The sequence below is a fragment of the Orcinus orca genome, chromosome 15 (genome assembly GCF_937001465.1).
Source record: "Orcinus orca chromosome 15, mOrcOrc1.1, whole genome shotgun sequence".
NCBI classification, from domain to species: Eukaryota; Metazoa; Chordata; class Mammalia; order Artiodactyla; family Delphinidae; genus Orcinus; species Orcinus orca.
Window position 1 is genome coordinate 57,897,598 of NC_064573.1, and position 15,314 is coordinate 57,912,911.

General features: G+C 46.4%; 2 protein-coding genes across 7 annotated transcripts in view; one reads left to right on the forward strand and one right to left on the reverse strand.

Annotated features, from left to right (window-relative positions):
* The window catches only part of LOC117203710 (collagen alpha-1(XII) chain-like), a 79,259-nt gene that overhangs the window by 37,085 nt on the left and 26,860 nt on the right, over positions 1-15,314 (forward strand). For 4 of the 6 annotated variants that reach the window (XR_007471829.1, XR_007471830.1, XM_033439377.2 and 1 more), the window contains one exon: positions 621-2,365. The exons of the other annotated variants lie outside the window; for them this stretch is intronic. Coding sequence is in view for 2 of the 4 variants with exons in the window: in XM_033439377.2 (XP_033295268.1) it covers positions 621-671 (51 nt within the window). In the remaining 2 variants the exon portion in view is untranslated. Of the gene's footprint in view, positions 1-620; positions 2,366-15,314 lie in introns of those variants that run through there. 6 annotated transcript variants of the gene reach the window in all.
* The window catches only part of LAMA1 (laminin subunit alpha 1), a 165,748-nt gene that overhangs the window by 6,525 nt on the left and 143,909 nt on the right, over positions 1-15,314 (reverse strand). Inside the window, exons 56-61 of the mRNA XM_033439381.2 lie at positions 11,283-11,418; positions 9,886-9,998; positions 6,464-6,653; positions 4,437-4,595; positions 3,764-3,917; positions 2,359-2,492 (exon numbers count right to left, since the gene is read on the reverse strand). Coding sequence (XP_033295272.1) covers positions 2,359-2,492; positions 3,764-3,917; positions 4,437-4,595; positions 6,464-6,653; positions 9,886-9,998; positions 11,283-11,418 — 886 coding nt within the window. The remainder of the gene's footprint in view (positions 1-2,358; positions 2,493-3,763; positions 3,918-4,436; positions 4,596-6,463; positions 6,654-9,885; positions 9,999-11,282; positions 11,419-15,314) is intronic.

The following is a 15,314-nucleotide window of genomic DNA, read 5'->3' on the forward strand; positions in this document are numbered from 1 at the left end:
TGGTGAATTTTTCCCTATTTAAGGAAACTATTCACATAATGTTCTTGGAGTGGAAAACATCAGAGCATTCTTCTAAAAAGGAGGGCTAACTATGAAAAACAAACAATGGTTTTGAAAAATAGCCTCTTAAGGATTCTGATGCTATCCTATGCCCGAGGTTTCAGAATGGAAAATGCCCACCTCCATGGGAACAAGCCTGAGCCACGATCTTAGCATTGCATCCTCAGATCAGTGCCTCATTTTCAGCACAAGAGTGCATGGGTTTACTGAGGGTGTCAGTTCCTAGAAGTTGCTATAGCACCTGTGAAGGAACATTTACTAACTCCCTTCTGACAAACCATAGATGCTCTACTACAGCAAGTGGTAGCACGAAAAACTGGAGACCTGCAGAAGGTGAGAGGGAAGAATTGTGACTATCCTGTTGTAAGGTTCTTATGCTATATGTGAAGCTACTCATTTCAAGGTAGACTGTGACAAATTAAAGAGATATACTGTAAAGACTTGGGCAACCACCAGAAATATTTTTAAAAGAATAAATAATAAGCTAATAATAGAAGTAAAATATACAGTACGTCAGAAATTACATTTTTGCAACCTACACTTATGATAACATTTTTCAGATGTCACATAAAAATGTGCAAATGGGGCTTCCCTGGTGGCACAGTGGTTAAGAATCTGCCTGCCAAGGCGGGGGATGCGGATTCGAGCTCTGGTCTGGAAAGATCCCACATGCCACGGAGTAACTAAGCCCATGAGATGCAACTACTGAGCCTGTGCTCTAGAGCCTGTGAGCCACAGCTACTGAAGCCCACGCGCCTGGAGCCCGTGCTCCACAAGAGAAGCCACTGCAATGAGAAGCCCGCACACAGCAGCAAGGAGTAGCCCCCGCTTGCCAGAACTAGAGAAAGCCCACACGCAGCAACAAAGACCCAACGCAGCCAAAAATAAATAAATAAATAAATAAAATAAAAAATTTTTAAATGTACAAATGGATAAAAAAATTTTCAGAATTCTTTTGAAGTACAGCTAAGAAAAGATGTTGGCTATAAGCCACAGTGCAGAGCGTCAGCAATAGGATGTAAAGGCACTTTTGTTTCAACATGAAGATGACATAAAGGGGGAGAAGAGGTGAAGGACTTGTGACTTTATTATATCCTCCCCACCCCCATTCTAGGATATCCTAGGGGCCAAAGTCCCAGTGGGGAGTAAGTAGGGAAATGCAAGAAACAAGCTAATAAGTTTGGGAGAATCAAGAGACTTGTTCCTTGCCTTCTAGGAGGCAGTAAGTAGCTCAGGAAGAGTCAAGCATCATAGTCCCACAACATGAGTTGACCACAGTGCAGTAAAAGTGCATTAGGGGGAGAGAGGACCCGAGAGACCACCACCTTGACTCCCCATGTCTGATGAGTGGTATAGCAGACCTTCCCAAGTTCTCATCTGGCCCTCTGGGGATAAGGAAGTTATAGAAAACAATTATGTTTTTGTATTAAAAAAATTAGACTGTTATGCATCCATCTTATGGAATACTCTGCAATAAAAAGAAATGAACTGTCTTCGACATTCACAACAAACCTGGATGAACTGCCAGGAAATGAGACAGTGTAAAAAGCCAATCTCAAGAGAATACATACTACATGACTTACTTTATGTAACAGTTGTGAAATAACAATCAGAGTGACAGAAAGCAGATCAGTGGTTGCCAGGGGTGAGGGAAGCAGGGAGAGAGTCGGCATGGATATGAAGGTGGTGGCTTGAGGGAGCCTTGTGGTAATGGTACCACTGTCCTGATTGTGGTGGTTACATGAAGCTACACATGTGATAAAACTGTGAAGAGCTACACACACTCTGGTAAACACGTATAACTAGCGTAACTGAATAACCTCTGTGGATTGAGCCAATGTCAGTTTCATAGATTTGATATACTAGTTATGCAGGATGCTAACCCTGGAGAAACCTAGGTGAAGGGTGCACAAGGACCTCCCTGTACATTACATTGCAGCTTCTATCATCTATAATGATTTCCAAATAAAAAGTTAACCAATATTAGGGAGAGTGGGGCATTAGGTTGGTAACTTACTTTCAGATGGTTTTCAGGGGAAAAAAAAGTTTTTTGTATTGTAGTTGCAGTTTTGCTTTACATTTAATTTCAAAAATATAAAAAATTATTTTTAAAAAGCTTTTTTAGGATTATCTATTTTTAAATATTAATCAGCCTTTTTCTCCATTCCACTAAAGTGAATAATTGGAAATTTGGTTCTAGATATGTCTACTGTTTCTTAACTGCTCTACTGTTTCTTAACTGCTCTGTCTCTGACACTGGGGTGAGGCGGGGGGACCCCATCCAGATTAAGCACCCACCTTGCCATTTACAATCTCTAATCCGATGGCATCCACTTTGGCACTGCTGATCCCCAGGAGGACACCATTCTCTGAGGAGGTACGAAACTCCAGCGTAATGTTCACATCTGATCGTACTTTGTAGCCTTCTTTGACTGAAAAACCAAGGAAGACCCCCAGGTGGTGGTGAGGCCTGCCCTGCCCAGGAAGGCCCAGGCTCAGAATGGCCTCAGGCTGGGCTGGCTGGCTGTGCATTTGGGCTCCTGATGAGGGTCAGGAGAGCTGGCTCCACCTCTTTCTCTGAATCCGGCTCCACCCCCACCAGCAAGTCATTTCCAACCCCCGAGCCTCAGCTTGCACCCCTGTAGGATGAAGCTGACTAGAGCTGAGGTAGGCACATCCTCCCAGCTACAGCCATACAGCCATGTGGGTAAAAAAAATCACAAGGGATTTGATCCGTGTAACTCCATCATCATCTATCCAGGAAGAATGCACTTTATTTTCCCAATATCTACTTACTGGGTATGTCATTATTTGCTGAGTATATTAGTCGGAGTCCACACTAGGCTTTTTTTTAATTGAATGAATTTTTCATTCAGGTGATAAAAAAGCTGAGATAGGTTAGGGATATTAGCAATAGCAGGCAGTTGTTACCGTGCCCAGGGCTGAAGGAAAAATGGGAGAAGGTGGTGCTACTAGATCTTGGAAGCACAGAGTGAAGGAAGGAAGCCTGCTGGCTTTCCCCTCCTCCCTCCCAACCTCAGTCTTCCACTAGAGCCTTCCTGGAAGCCAGGGCAAAGGAGCCCAGAAATTAGTTCTCTGTGATAGAAAAAAGAACAGGGCCAGAGAAGCACGGTTCTGAGTGCGAACAGGAAGTTAATCAGCAAATCAAACATCTAAAATGGGGAGAGAATGTAAGATATATTACAAGGGCTAGTTCTAAGCCTTGAGGACTTTACATTCTAAGGCATTTTAGAGATTTACATTCCTCTACTTATAACTGATTAATATTTCAACAACCTAAATGGGGTTAATTTCTTCATCAAATCTGACTCACATTTGGCTGGCTGGTCCAGACATTTTATGCTACTGATTCTGAATTCAAAGGTCCTAATTAACTTGGACAGGGAAAGTATGCCTTATGTAAATTTGGGGAAAGTACAGATGAAACCAGCACCACATGTTGCACTCCGTCTGGAGTGGCACCACCCCTGGTGGGAGGAAGCCACCTGGATAGCATAAGACGTGAGAAGGCTTTTACGCCAGAAGCTGAGAAACCAGAATACACTAGAACATTTCACGAAACATGGTCTTGCTGCAGCTTGTGCAGTGGGTCCTGTCCTATCATATAGTTCTTGGACCCATATCATCTTAGGAGTGCAGGTGCGTCCCAGAGATTTCTTTCGAGATTGTTGATTATACATACCAAGGGCTGCATATCCACTTCCTTCAAAGAAAGTTCCTTCCTGGGCTGCTGCATAGCACCTGTTTACTGCAAATGCAGACACTGGGCTGTCCTTGTCCAGCTGTTTGCTGTTCACTGTCACCTCCCCAATGCAAGCAGGGATGCTGTGGGTGATCTAAGCCAAATGATGCAGGAGTAGATGATGGTGAGGACAGTGAGAAGGGCAAGCACAAATTTTCCCTACACGTCAACAAAACACATTAAAATACTACCTTTCGGTTTTAAAAATCTAATTGCCACAGTACTTCACATGAATGTCTAACTTAAAGCTACTATAATATAGTAAAAGGGTTTTATATTATTTTGAGTAAATATTGTGGAAATTAAGAATGTGGGGTAATTAAGAATGTGGGGTTTTCTAATCTGCAAATACAAATTTGCCAGACTTTCCTGCACTGTACTGGGGCTAAGTGGCTGTAGAAAGGGAACTGTTTGTTAACTAACCAGCAGGAAGGCTGGTTGGGCTTCAAGGAGGAGCTCCAACACACAATCTAGGAATGTGGATTGAAAGGCTTGCATCTTGCAGCCAAGCCCTGGGCGCAAACAAGATAATTTAAACATAAATATATTCCTCCACAAAACAAACACAACCACAGTAAAGGCAAAATGGGCCCAGAGAGAAAATGCTGCTTACATTTCCAATGTTCCTGGCCCTGTACTCGGAGGGAAGGCCTCCTAGGTACAACTTTCCTTCCACATCTAACGTGGTAGCATCTCCCGCCGTGGTCACCATGGGCGATTCCTGGCCGTCGACTGTCATGAAGCCCTTCCTTTTAAAGTACTCTGTCTTGACCTAGAGCGATGTGAAAACATGCATAATTTCTAAGGAATCTGAGAAATAGCAGTAATAACCTGAATGAAATCCTAAAGGTACGGCTCAGGTTTTCACACAGTTGGTGTTGAGAGGAGGCTGAGCCTGGAGCCGGTTAGAACACAGCGTGCTCCAAAAACAGAAATATAGATCAATGGAACAGGATAGAAAGCCCAGAGATAAACCCACGCACCTATGGGCAACTAATCTATGACAATGGAGGCAAGGATATACAATGGAGAAAAGCCAGCTTCTTCAATAAGTGGTGCTGGGAAAGCTGGACAGCTACAGGTAAAAGAATGAAATTAGAACACTCCCTAACACCATACAGAAAAGTAAACTCAAAATCGATTAGAGACCTAAATGTAAGGCCAGACACTATAAAACTCTTAGAGGAACACATAGGAAGCACACTCTGACATAAATCACAGCAAGATCTTTTTTGATCCACCTCCTAGAGTAATGGAAATAAAAACAAAAATAAACGGGACCTAATGAAACTTAAAAGCTTTTACAAAGCAAAGGAAACTACAAGACAAAAAGACAACCCTCAGAATGGAAGAAAATATTTGCAAATGAATCAACAGACAAAGGATTAATCTCCAAAATACATAAACAGCTCATGCAGCTCAGTATTAAAAAAACAAACAACCCAATCCAAAAATGGGCAGAAGACCTAAATAGACATTTCTCCAAAGAAGCCATACAGATGGCCAAGAGGTACATGAAAAGCTGCTCCACATCACTAGTTATTACAGAAATGCAAATCAAAACTACAATGAGGTATCACCCCACACCAGTTAGAACAGGCATCATCAGAAAATCTACAAACAACAAATGCTGAAGAGGGTGTGGAGAAAAGGGAACCCTCTTGCACTGTTGGTGGGAATGTAAACTGATACAGCCACTATGGAGGTTCCTTAAAAAACTAAAAATAGAATTAGCATATGACTCAGCAATCCCACTACTGGGCATATATCCTGAGAAAACCGTAATTCAGAAAGACACATGCACCCCAATGTTCACTGCAGCACTATTTACAATAGCCAGGTCATGGAAGCAATCTAAATGCCCATCGACAGACGAATGGATAAAGAAGATGTGGTACATATATACAACGGAATATTACTCAGCTATAAAAAGGAACGAAACTGGGTCATTTGTAGAAACATGGATGAATCTAGGGACTGTCATACAGAGTGAAGTAAGTCAGAAAGAGAAAAACAAATATTGTATACTAACGCATATATGTGGAACCTAGAGAAATGGTATAGATGAACAGGTTTGCAGGGCAGAAATTGAGACACAGATGTAGAGAACAAACGTATGGACACCAAGGGGGGAAAGTGGTGGGGATCGGGGGGTGGTGGTGTGATGAATTGGGCGATAGGGATTGACGTGTATACACTGATATGTATAAAATGGATAACTAATAACCTGCTGTATAGAAAAAAAACAAATTAAATTAAAAAAAAAAAAAAGAATACGGCATGCTCCAGAGTCCTAGTCACAAGAACACAAATGCCATGATGTCAGGTTTGGCCCATTCATGCCACCCTGGGCTTGATTTACTTCTCGTCAAGCCAAGGACATTTCTGGTGCCTTTTTTTCATTTACCAATGTTTGCTGAGTGCCTACTAAGTGTCAGGCACTGAGTGAGGCCCTGGAGATATTTCCAGAAGCAGAAAAGGTCCCTGCCCGCAAGGAGTTTACATTCTATGGGGCAGATGTCAGACACAAAGCAAGCTGGAAATCAAAGGGGATGATCTCAGTACCGTGAAATGGAGTGGACACTAGGGACACGTGGAGCAAAACTCAGAACGAGTGATCACAGCTTCCTGAGAGCGTACCGTGTGCCACTGGCCATCACTGAGCAGCGCAGGGTGCGAGACTTTTGTTCTGCCCTTCCCAAGATCGAACATGAAGTGGAGGCGGCCCCCGTGCAGCTGCAGCGTGGCGTAGTCAACCTGGTTTTGATGAGCCATGTAGTAAACCAGGCCACTGGAGGCGAATGTTCGGATACTTAGCTGGACCAAAAGCCTGGAGGGAAGCAAGAGCTCAGCTCTCAGGGATATGCTTTCACTTTTACTCTTTAACCTCAAAGAGAGACCCCAATAAGTGTTTCAACATTTATATTTAACATCTCAGGTCATTCATCCCTTCATTTACTTGTTATCCATTCATTCAACTCATGGTTACTGCGTACCTCCACCTGCCAGGAATGGTTGTAGGAGCAGAGGATCAAGCAGTGGACCGAGGAAGGTCCCTTCCCCGCTGAAACTAATACCAGAAATGTATCAGGGTTAAAACTGGGGCATGTGAAGGCCCAAGTGGTGGCTACATTAAGTAGTCAGAGCAGGCGACTCTGAAAGATGGTTATTTCTGAGATCTGAAGGAAAGACAGGAGGAAGCCCCACAGACCTCTGCAGGAAAGGCCTGCATTTCGTTTTCAGACAGTGCAGAGTATGTGAAAACCACCGGTTGATTCTGGTGGTCGGCCAGGAATCCCCAAGGGGGCCACGTGGGAGACGGCCCCACATAGGGGTGGAGGAAGGTTTCGTCTGGGTGTCTTCCCACAGAAGGGAGCACAGGGTCACCGAGGCACACGGGGACAGGGGAAGGAGAGCGTGGCGGATTTCAGTGTAAGTGCAGTGGGAAGTCACGGGAGGGTTTTAAGAAGGGGGATGGGCATGGCTGGATTTGTATCTTATAAAGAACCTGTGATGTGAAAAGCAAATCAGATGGGGCCAGGGTGACAGCAGGTGTCAGTCAGGCTGGCAGCTGTTACAAGAGTCCACAGAGGCCAGGTTGGGGCTCAGACCAGGGTGGTTGGGGGGCGGGAACGCAGAGGAGGTGAATTAACACATGAAATGTTCTGGATGAAGAAGCCTCAGGACTTGCTATGGGACTGAATTTGAAGAGCAAGGGAAGGAACAAGCTCTAGATGTGGGCCTTGGGCAGCCAGGTGAATGGTGGTGACGCCTACAGAAATGCAGGTTTCGGGGAGACGGTGAATTCTCTCTGGGTGCACTGAGGCTGAGAGGCCTGTCCCCATCCACGTGGAGATGTCCAGGCGGTTGGGTGTACAGCCCGAGTTCTAGGTGGAGCTCAGAGCTAGTGATGTGGATGCTGGTGCGAATAGATGGCATTTCACAGCCACTGGAACACAGAAGGCGCCGTGGAGGGGAGGTGGGAGGGGCGCTGCCCCCTCTGATAGCAGAGGAGCCGGAGGAGGAGACTGAGCAGCGGGCGGGGCAGGGGTGAGGGGAGCGTGGCGCCTCGGCCGTGAAGGATGCAGAGGGGCCCAGGGCGCTGATGCCGCTGAGCGCCTGGAGGGGGCGGCACCACCACGCACAGACGTGGCCGCAGCAGGGCTCCGACGACCTGGCGAGGAGCGAGGCGAGGCTGACCGGGTGGGGAGAGGAGGGAATGGGAGGTGGGGAAAGACAGATAGCCACGTATGGCAACTCTTCCAAAATGTTCCACTGTGAAGCAGAGCCGGGATATTGAGTGGGGTGGGCTGGGATGTGCAGTGTACCAGAGCATTTCTGTTTTAAAAGTTAGGAACTCCTAGAGAGGAAGTCGGCGCAGTGGTCACAAGCACCTGGGTGGGAGTCTGAGCAGGTGCCTCAATTTCCTGGTCTATAAAATGAAGATAATACCCTCCTCACAGGATAATTATGAGGACTAAGTTGGGGTTTGTGTGTAAAATACCGAGACGGTCTCTGGTATAAGTGTTTGCTCCTTGGTCTCCCTGATGACGGGGTGATGGAGGTGATTCTGTGTGCTGACAGGATCAGGTACGAAAGAGGGAGAAATGGATGCTGCCCGTGTCCTGGGAGGAGGGGTGACGGCTCCAGTGGGCAAGACGAGGACCCTTCCTCCATGTGGCAAGGGAGGGGCGGGGGGACAGAGGCAGGATGCTCCTTCTGATGGTGGACAGAACGGGCTCTTTCTTCTCAGTGATGCAAGACAGCAGCTGGGGCATGAAGGGAGCTGTGGGGATGCATAGAGTTTTGAAAGAAGAGAAGAAGCTGCGAAAAATTAAAAATGTGAAGGTATTAGAGACGTATACTGGCTCCCCATACGTTTGGAGTTTGGAGGCTCCATCTGAGATCTGTGGCCACAGCTTTAAAGTCAAACCAGGTAGAAAAAAGAGATGCATCTCTGCAGCCGTGACCACCAGCTCGGGTTCTGGCATGGATTAGGCCCTGTATGGGCTTTACCTGGGGTCACAGTGAAGAGGAGAGGGTTAAGGGAGTTTGCAGAGGAATACCTGTAATAAAGGCATCAAACCTATCTGGGTAAGGGGGTAAACTGTGCTGTGGGAGATAGAAAAAGGGTGATGATGCTGAGAAAGCATGAGGGCTCAGGGGTCTTGATGCGGTTGAGGGACTGCTGGAGCCGGAAGTAAGGAGGAGGAAGAGGGTTTCGTAGGATGCTTAAGGTAGAGGTTGTGGAGGTGGGGTGGGTACTTATGTAGTACTCAAGGGCGTGAGCATGGGAGAGGGTGGCTCAGAGGGAAGGACGAAAAGACAGATCTAAGCCAGAGGACCTCAAAGATGAGGTGCTGGGCGGCTGCTGAACTCATGGGAAACGATGGCAGGGGCTGCAGAGAGAAGACGCTGAGCCGAGATGTGTACTGGGGCGGTGAGCTCAGATGACACGGCAGAGGCACAAGAGCATGGCAGGCCTGAAGGTGCGGACCTCAGGGCTGAGCCACAGGAAGAGCAGGGAGGACTGTGGGTCCTCGGCCATGAGATCCCTGGGATGTGAGCTGGCTTCACTGAACGGAGAAGGGTACCTGGGACAGGCATGTGTGAGGGCCGGGGGAACGTGCAGACTGGTGTGGGTGTGGCACCAGGAATTTGGGGGCACAGTGAAAGTTTGGGTAGGCAGTTTCATCAGATTAGTGAATGCTTACTGTAGAATGGGGTTCAAAGGCCAGATGATAGATCCAGAGAACCTGGGATTCCAGAAGGAAGGGGGATTTAGATACCTACATGCTTTCCTACATACACACAGACAGGCAGCAACCAGCCATCATCAAGATGGGGTAAAGACAAACCACAGCACCCCACTTAATCACGTTTAAGCATCTGAGGTCCACAGAGGCTGCCTTCCCCTCTTTGCCTTCTCACTGCTGCCCTGTGGTGGCAAGTTGAACACTCCATGGTGAAACACAAGAAGCTTCAAGACCCATTGCTGAAGAATACGTCCTGGACTCATCTAGCAGTGAGATACCTCATGAGGACATTAGAGCAACGCCTACCTCTTTCTGACAGCCAGCTGATTAAAGGGCAGCACCAAGTGGCTGCCTCCTGCGAGGCCGAACTGGCGGGCGTTGGGGACGTACTCCGGGGCTCTGTCCACGGCACACAATTCCTGTAAGACATGCACATAGTTCTCAGCCACACACGACCAGGACCCCCACTAACACTGACGCGTTTTTCCACGAGGGAAACATCTCAGAAGCAACTGTGTCAGAGCACCAGCAACACAAACACACAGCACCGATTTTACCTTCTTTGCTTCGAACAGTTTACTATACATCCCTTTATCTCTCTGAGAAGGCAATTAGAGTTTTTGTTTTTCACCTCAGCCCCACTCAAGTTGACCTAAATTCCCATGAATTTTCATCAGGCCTAAGGGGCAAAGGCCTTGCTCTGCACCCCTGTGCCCCTGAAACCCCTGCTCTGGGGAGGGCCTGAGGATGTCAGCAGTTACAGGAGCACCTGCCTCACAAGCACCGGGCAGCTGTAAGTGCCCACAGGTGACAGGCTGAGCCAGTTCCACCCAGACAGGAGCGGGTGCAGCCAGGAGGAGCTGGCCTGAGGGGCAGGTGCCCTGACTCCGGACCAAGTGAGGCCTTAGACTCAGTTTTCCAGGTTGGTGGACGGATGCTACCAAGACAACTGTCCTGAACTCAAAGATGGGCCCTGCTTGCACGGTACTGCTTTTGTGTGATTGTGCCATCTAAATCAGAGGGTAAACTTTCAACCAAGGAAGTAGAGAAATCAGAAAAGGGAAAGAATAGTGAAAACTGACAATGGCTGCTGTTAAAAATACTTGGTCAAACTGGCTTTTCCTAGATGAATCAAATCTTTTTTTTTTAAAGCAACAATGATACGTACGATGGCCTGTATAAATACTTATTTTCATGTTTCTGACTAAATCCAAAGTGATACTGAGTCCTTATAAAGCCTCTGCCTCAGAGCTGGCTGTGTGGCAACCAAAAGACGCACCCGAGCATTAGAGCTTGCAGCTCGGGACACTCTGCCATGTCTGATACGCTGTTTTCTCAGAGAGCCATCCTGCTTGCCCTGCTGCTTCTCATCACAGGGGTGACCCTGTAACTCTCCCAGATTCCTTTGGAAAGTGGCTTCCAGCTGGTTCATCCAGCCAATGGAAGGCAGTGCTGGGAGGCTGGAGTGTGAATGGGAGAAGCCGCGTGTCTCTCCCTCCTTCCTGTCTCCCTGGCAGGGCCTGTCTCCTCGTGCTCCAGAACCCACTGGGAGACGCTCTGCTCAGACTCGCTCCCTGGGCAGCCCCGGCTCTTCCCTCTGCTCCTGCGGCTTTATCATGAGGTCCCCATTTTAACGTCCTCTGGGTGGTGCTCTTTTTTTCTGACTGGACCTGAACCATAGAATTAAAGAAAGCCCTTCTTACTGGACTTGGTAAAGGCTGGGGCTCTGGCAGGAGTTCGCCGTCCTCTCCGTGGAGAGCCAGCTTTGGCCGTTCTGAGAGCAAGCAGGAGTCCAAGTCCACGTGTTCATAGCCAGTGGCACTAGTGAAATCCAAAAGTCTAGATACAAACAAAGTGTTTTCAAAATTAATGGAGATAATACAAACCAACCCATGAACCAAGGTCATGTGATTATTGAACACTTAAAATCCATTAAAAAACATTAATATACGCGTGCCACAACTACTGAAGCCCGAACGCTTAGAGCCCATGCTCCGCAACAAGAGAAGCCACTGCAAGGAGAAGCCCACGCACCACACAGAAGAGTAGCCCCCACTTGCCACAACTAGAGAAAGCCCGCATGCAGCAACAAAGACCCAATGCAGCCAAAAATAAATTAGTTTTTAAAAAATCTACACACTACAATTCTGAAAGGCAAAACTATAGAGACAGAAATGACATTAGCAGCTGTCAGGGACTAAGCATGTGGGAGATGACTGACTATAAAGGGGCACAAGGAAACTTTTTGGGGGTGATGGCAATCAAATGTGTAGTAGTTAGATAACTATGTATTTGTCAAAGCTCATCAAACTGTACACCTAAAAGAGTTAATTTTGCTGTATTTAAATTATACCTCAATAAACCTGACTTTTTAAAAAACAAACATTAATATAATACTCTTAGAGTAACCAAACTGACCGTCTCCCACACTGACTAGAAGTCCACATAACCTCCCTTATCTATTGTCTTGTTTGATTCTTCTGCCTGAAATGGCAGCCCCCTGTCCCCCCGCCCCGCAGCCCATCCCCCCTGTGTCCACCTGGCCATTCCTGAGTGTCCCTCAGGAGTCGGCTCAAATGCTGTCACCTGCTCCTGCAGCCTTGGCTGGGCTGCCTCAGGGCAAGAAGCTGGCTGTGCCTCCCACAGCGCTGCACAGCAGCCTCCATGAAACACTGGCTTCTTTCTCACAGTTTCCCTTTGCCAGGAAGTCGTGAACTACCCTGGTCATATGTCCCTTTACTCTACAACATGTCCCCTGTCTGCACGTCCTTTGTTGGCACTTTCTGAGGACATGGCTGTGAACAGTAGTACATAGATGTTTCTGCCCTTTCAGGTCCCCAGTCTCACGGCTTTCAGGAACAAGAAGGTCACTCTCCACACCTCCCCTCCCAGGAGCCTGTGCGGCCCACCACTATCAGGGTCCCGTGATCCAGGGACAACTTCCCCGGGAGAACACACGGCGTACCTCAGGCTGTTGCAATGTTACGCTGGCCTCTGCCGCTGCAGGCTCGCCCCGCATCCGTACCCCTCCCTACTCCCCCCAGCCGAGTGAGCCAGAGCCCCCACATCAGCTGCTCCTTTAACCCCGTCCTGTCTGGGCAGGGAACTGACACCCTCAGGCGACCTACACGCAGAGGCGGGGCCAAATCCAAAGCTGAACCCCAGGAGCTGTGTGAACAAAGAAGAGAAAGGGAAATCTCTCCCAGCAGCCTCAGGAGCAGTGGATTAAATCTCCACAATCAACTTGATGTACCCTGCATCTCGGGAATACCTGAAAAGACAACAAATCATCCCAAAATTGAGGCGGTGGACTTTGGGAGCAACTGTAGACTTGGGGTTTGCTTCCTGCATCTAATTTGTTTCCGGTTTTATGTTTATCTTAGTTTAGTAATTAGAGTTTATTATTGTTGGTATATTTGTTAATTGATTTGGTTGCTCTCTTTTTTTTATGTATAGATATATTTTTTTTTCCTTTTCCTCTACTTTTTTCTTTTTTTCGTGGCACGTGGGCCTCTCACTGTTGTGGCCTCTCCCGTTGCGGAGCACAGGCTCCGGACGCGCAGGCTCAGCGGCCATGGCTCACGCATGGGCCTAGCCGCTCTGCGGCATGTGGGATCTTCCCGGACCGGGGCACGAACCCGTGTCCCCTGCATCAGCAGGCGGACTCTCAACCACTGCGCCACCAGGGAAGCCCTCCTTTTTCTCTTTTTGTGAGTGTGTATGTGTATGCTTCTTTGTGTGATTTTGTCTGTACAGCTTTGCTTTTACCATTTGTCCTAAGGTTCTGTCTGTACATTTTGTTTTTTTTTTTTTCTTTTAGTTTTTAGCAATTGCTATCATTGGTGGATTTGTTTCTTGGTTTGGTTGCTCTCTTGTTTGTTTTCTTTTACTACTTTTAAATTTTTTTATTTTTAATAATTTAAAAAATTTTTATTTTAAGAACTTTATTTTATTCTTTCTTTTTTTCTCCCTTTTCTTCTGAGCCATGGGGCTAACAGCATCTTGGTGCTCTGGCCACATGTCAGGCCTGTGCCTCTGTGGAGGGGGAGCCGAGTTCAGGACATTGGTCCAGCAGAGACCTCCCGGCTCCACGTAATATCAAACGGCAAAACCTCTCCCAGAGATCTCCATCTCAACGCTAAAACCCAGCTCCACTCAACGACCAGCAAGCTACTGTGCTGGACACACTATGCCAAACAACTAGCAAGACAGGAACACAACCTCACCCATTAGCAGAGAGGCTGCCTAAAATCATAATAAGGTCACAGACACCCCAAAACACACCACTGGACGCAGTCCTGCCCACCAGAAAGACAAAATCCAGCCTCATCCACCAGAACACAGGCACCACTCGCCTCCACCAGGAAGCCTACACAACCCACTGAACCAACCTTAGCCACTGTGGGCAGACACCAAAAACAGTGGGAACTACAAACCTGCAGCCTGCAAAAAGGAGACCCCAAACACAGTAAGTTAAGCAAAATGAGAAGACAGAGAAACAGACACAGATGAAGGAGCAAGGTAAAAACCCACCAGACCAAACAAATGAAGAGGAAATAGACAGTCTACCTGAAATAGAATTCAGAGTAACAATAGTAAAGATGATCCAAAATCTTGGAAACAGAATGGAGAAAATACAAGGAACGTTCAACAAGGACCTAGAAGAACTAAAGAGCAAGCAAGCAATGATGAACAATGCAATAAATGAAATTAAAAATTCTCCAGAAGGAATCAATTGCAGAATAACTGAGGCAGAAGAATAGATAAGTGACCTGGAAGATAAATAGTGGAAATAACTACTGCAGAGCAGAATAAGGAAACAATGAAAAGAACTGAGGACAGTCTCAGAGACCTCTGGGACAACATTAAACGCACCAACATTCGAATTATAGGAGTTCCAGAAGAAGAAGAGAAAAAGAAAGGGACTGAGAAAATATTTGAAGAGATTATACTTGAAAACTTCCCTAATATGGGAAAGGAAATAGTTAATCAAGTCCAGGAAGCACAGAGAGTCCCATACAAAGATAAATCCAAGGAGAAATACGCCAAGACACATATTAATCAAACTGGCAAAAATTAAATACAAAGAAAAAATATTAAAAGCAGCAAGGGAAAAGCAATAAAATAACATACAAGGGAATCCCTATAAGGTTAACAGCTGATCTTTCAGCAGAAACTCTGCAAGCCAGAAGGGACTGGCAGGACATATTTAAAGTGATGAAGGAGAAAAACCTGCAACCAAGATTACTCTACCCAGCAAGGATCTCATTCAGATTTGATGGAGAAATTAAAATCTTTACAGACAAGCAAAAGCTGAGAGAGTTTAGCACCACCAAACCAGCTTTACAACAAATGCTAAAGGAACTTCTCTAGGCAGGAAACACAAGAGAAGGGAAAGACCTACAATAACAAACCCAAAACAATTAAGAAAATGGGAATAGGAACATACATATCGATAATTACCTTAAATGTAAATGGATTAAATGCTCCAGCCAAAAGACAAAGACTGGCTGAATAGATACAAAAACAAGACCTGTATATATGCTGTCTACAAGAGACCCACTTCAGACCTAGGGACACATACAGACTGAAAAGTAAGGGGATGGAAAAGATATTCCATGCAAAAGGAAATCAAAAGTAAGCTGGAGTAGCAATTCTCATATCAGACAAAATGGACTTTAAAATAAAGACTATTAGAAGAAACAAAGAAGGACACTACATAATGATCAAGGGAT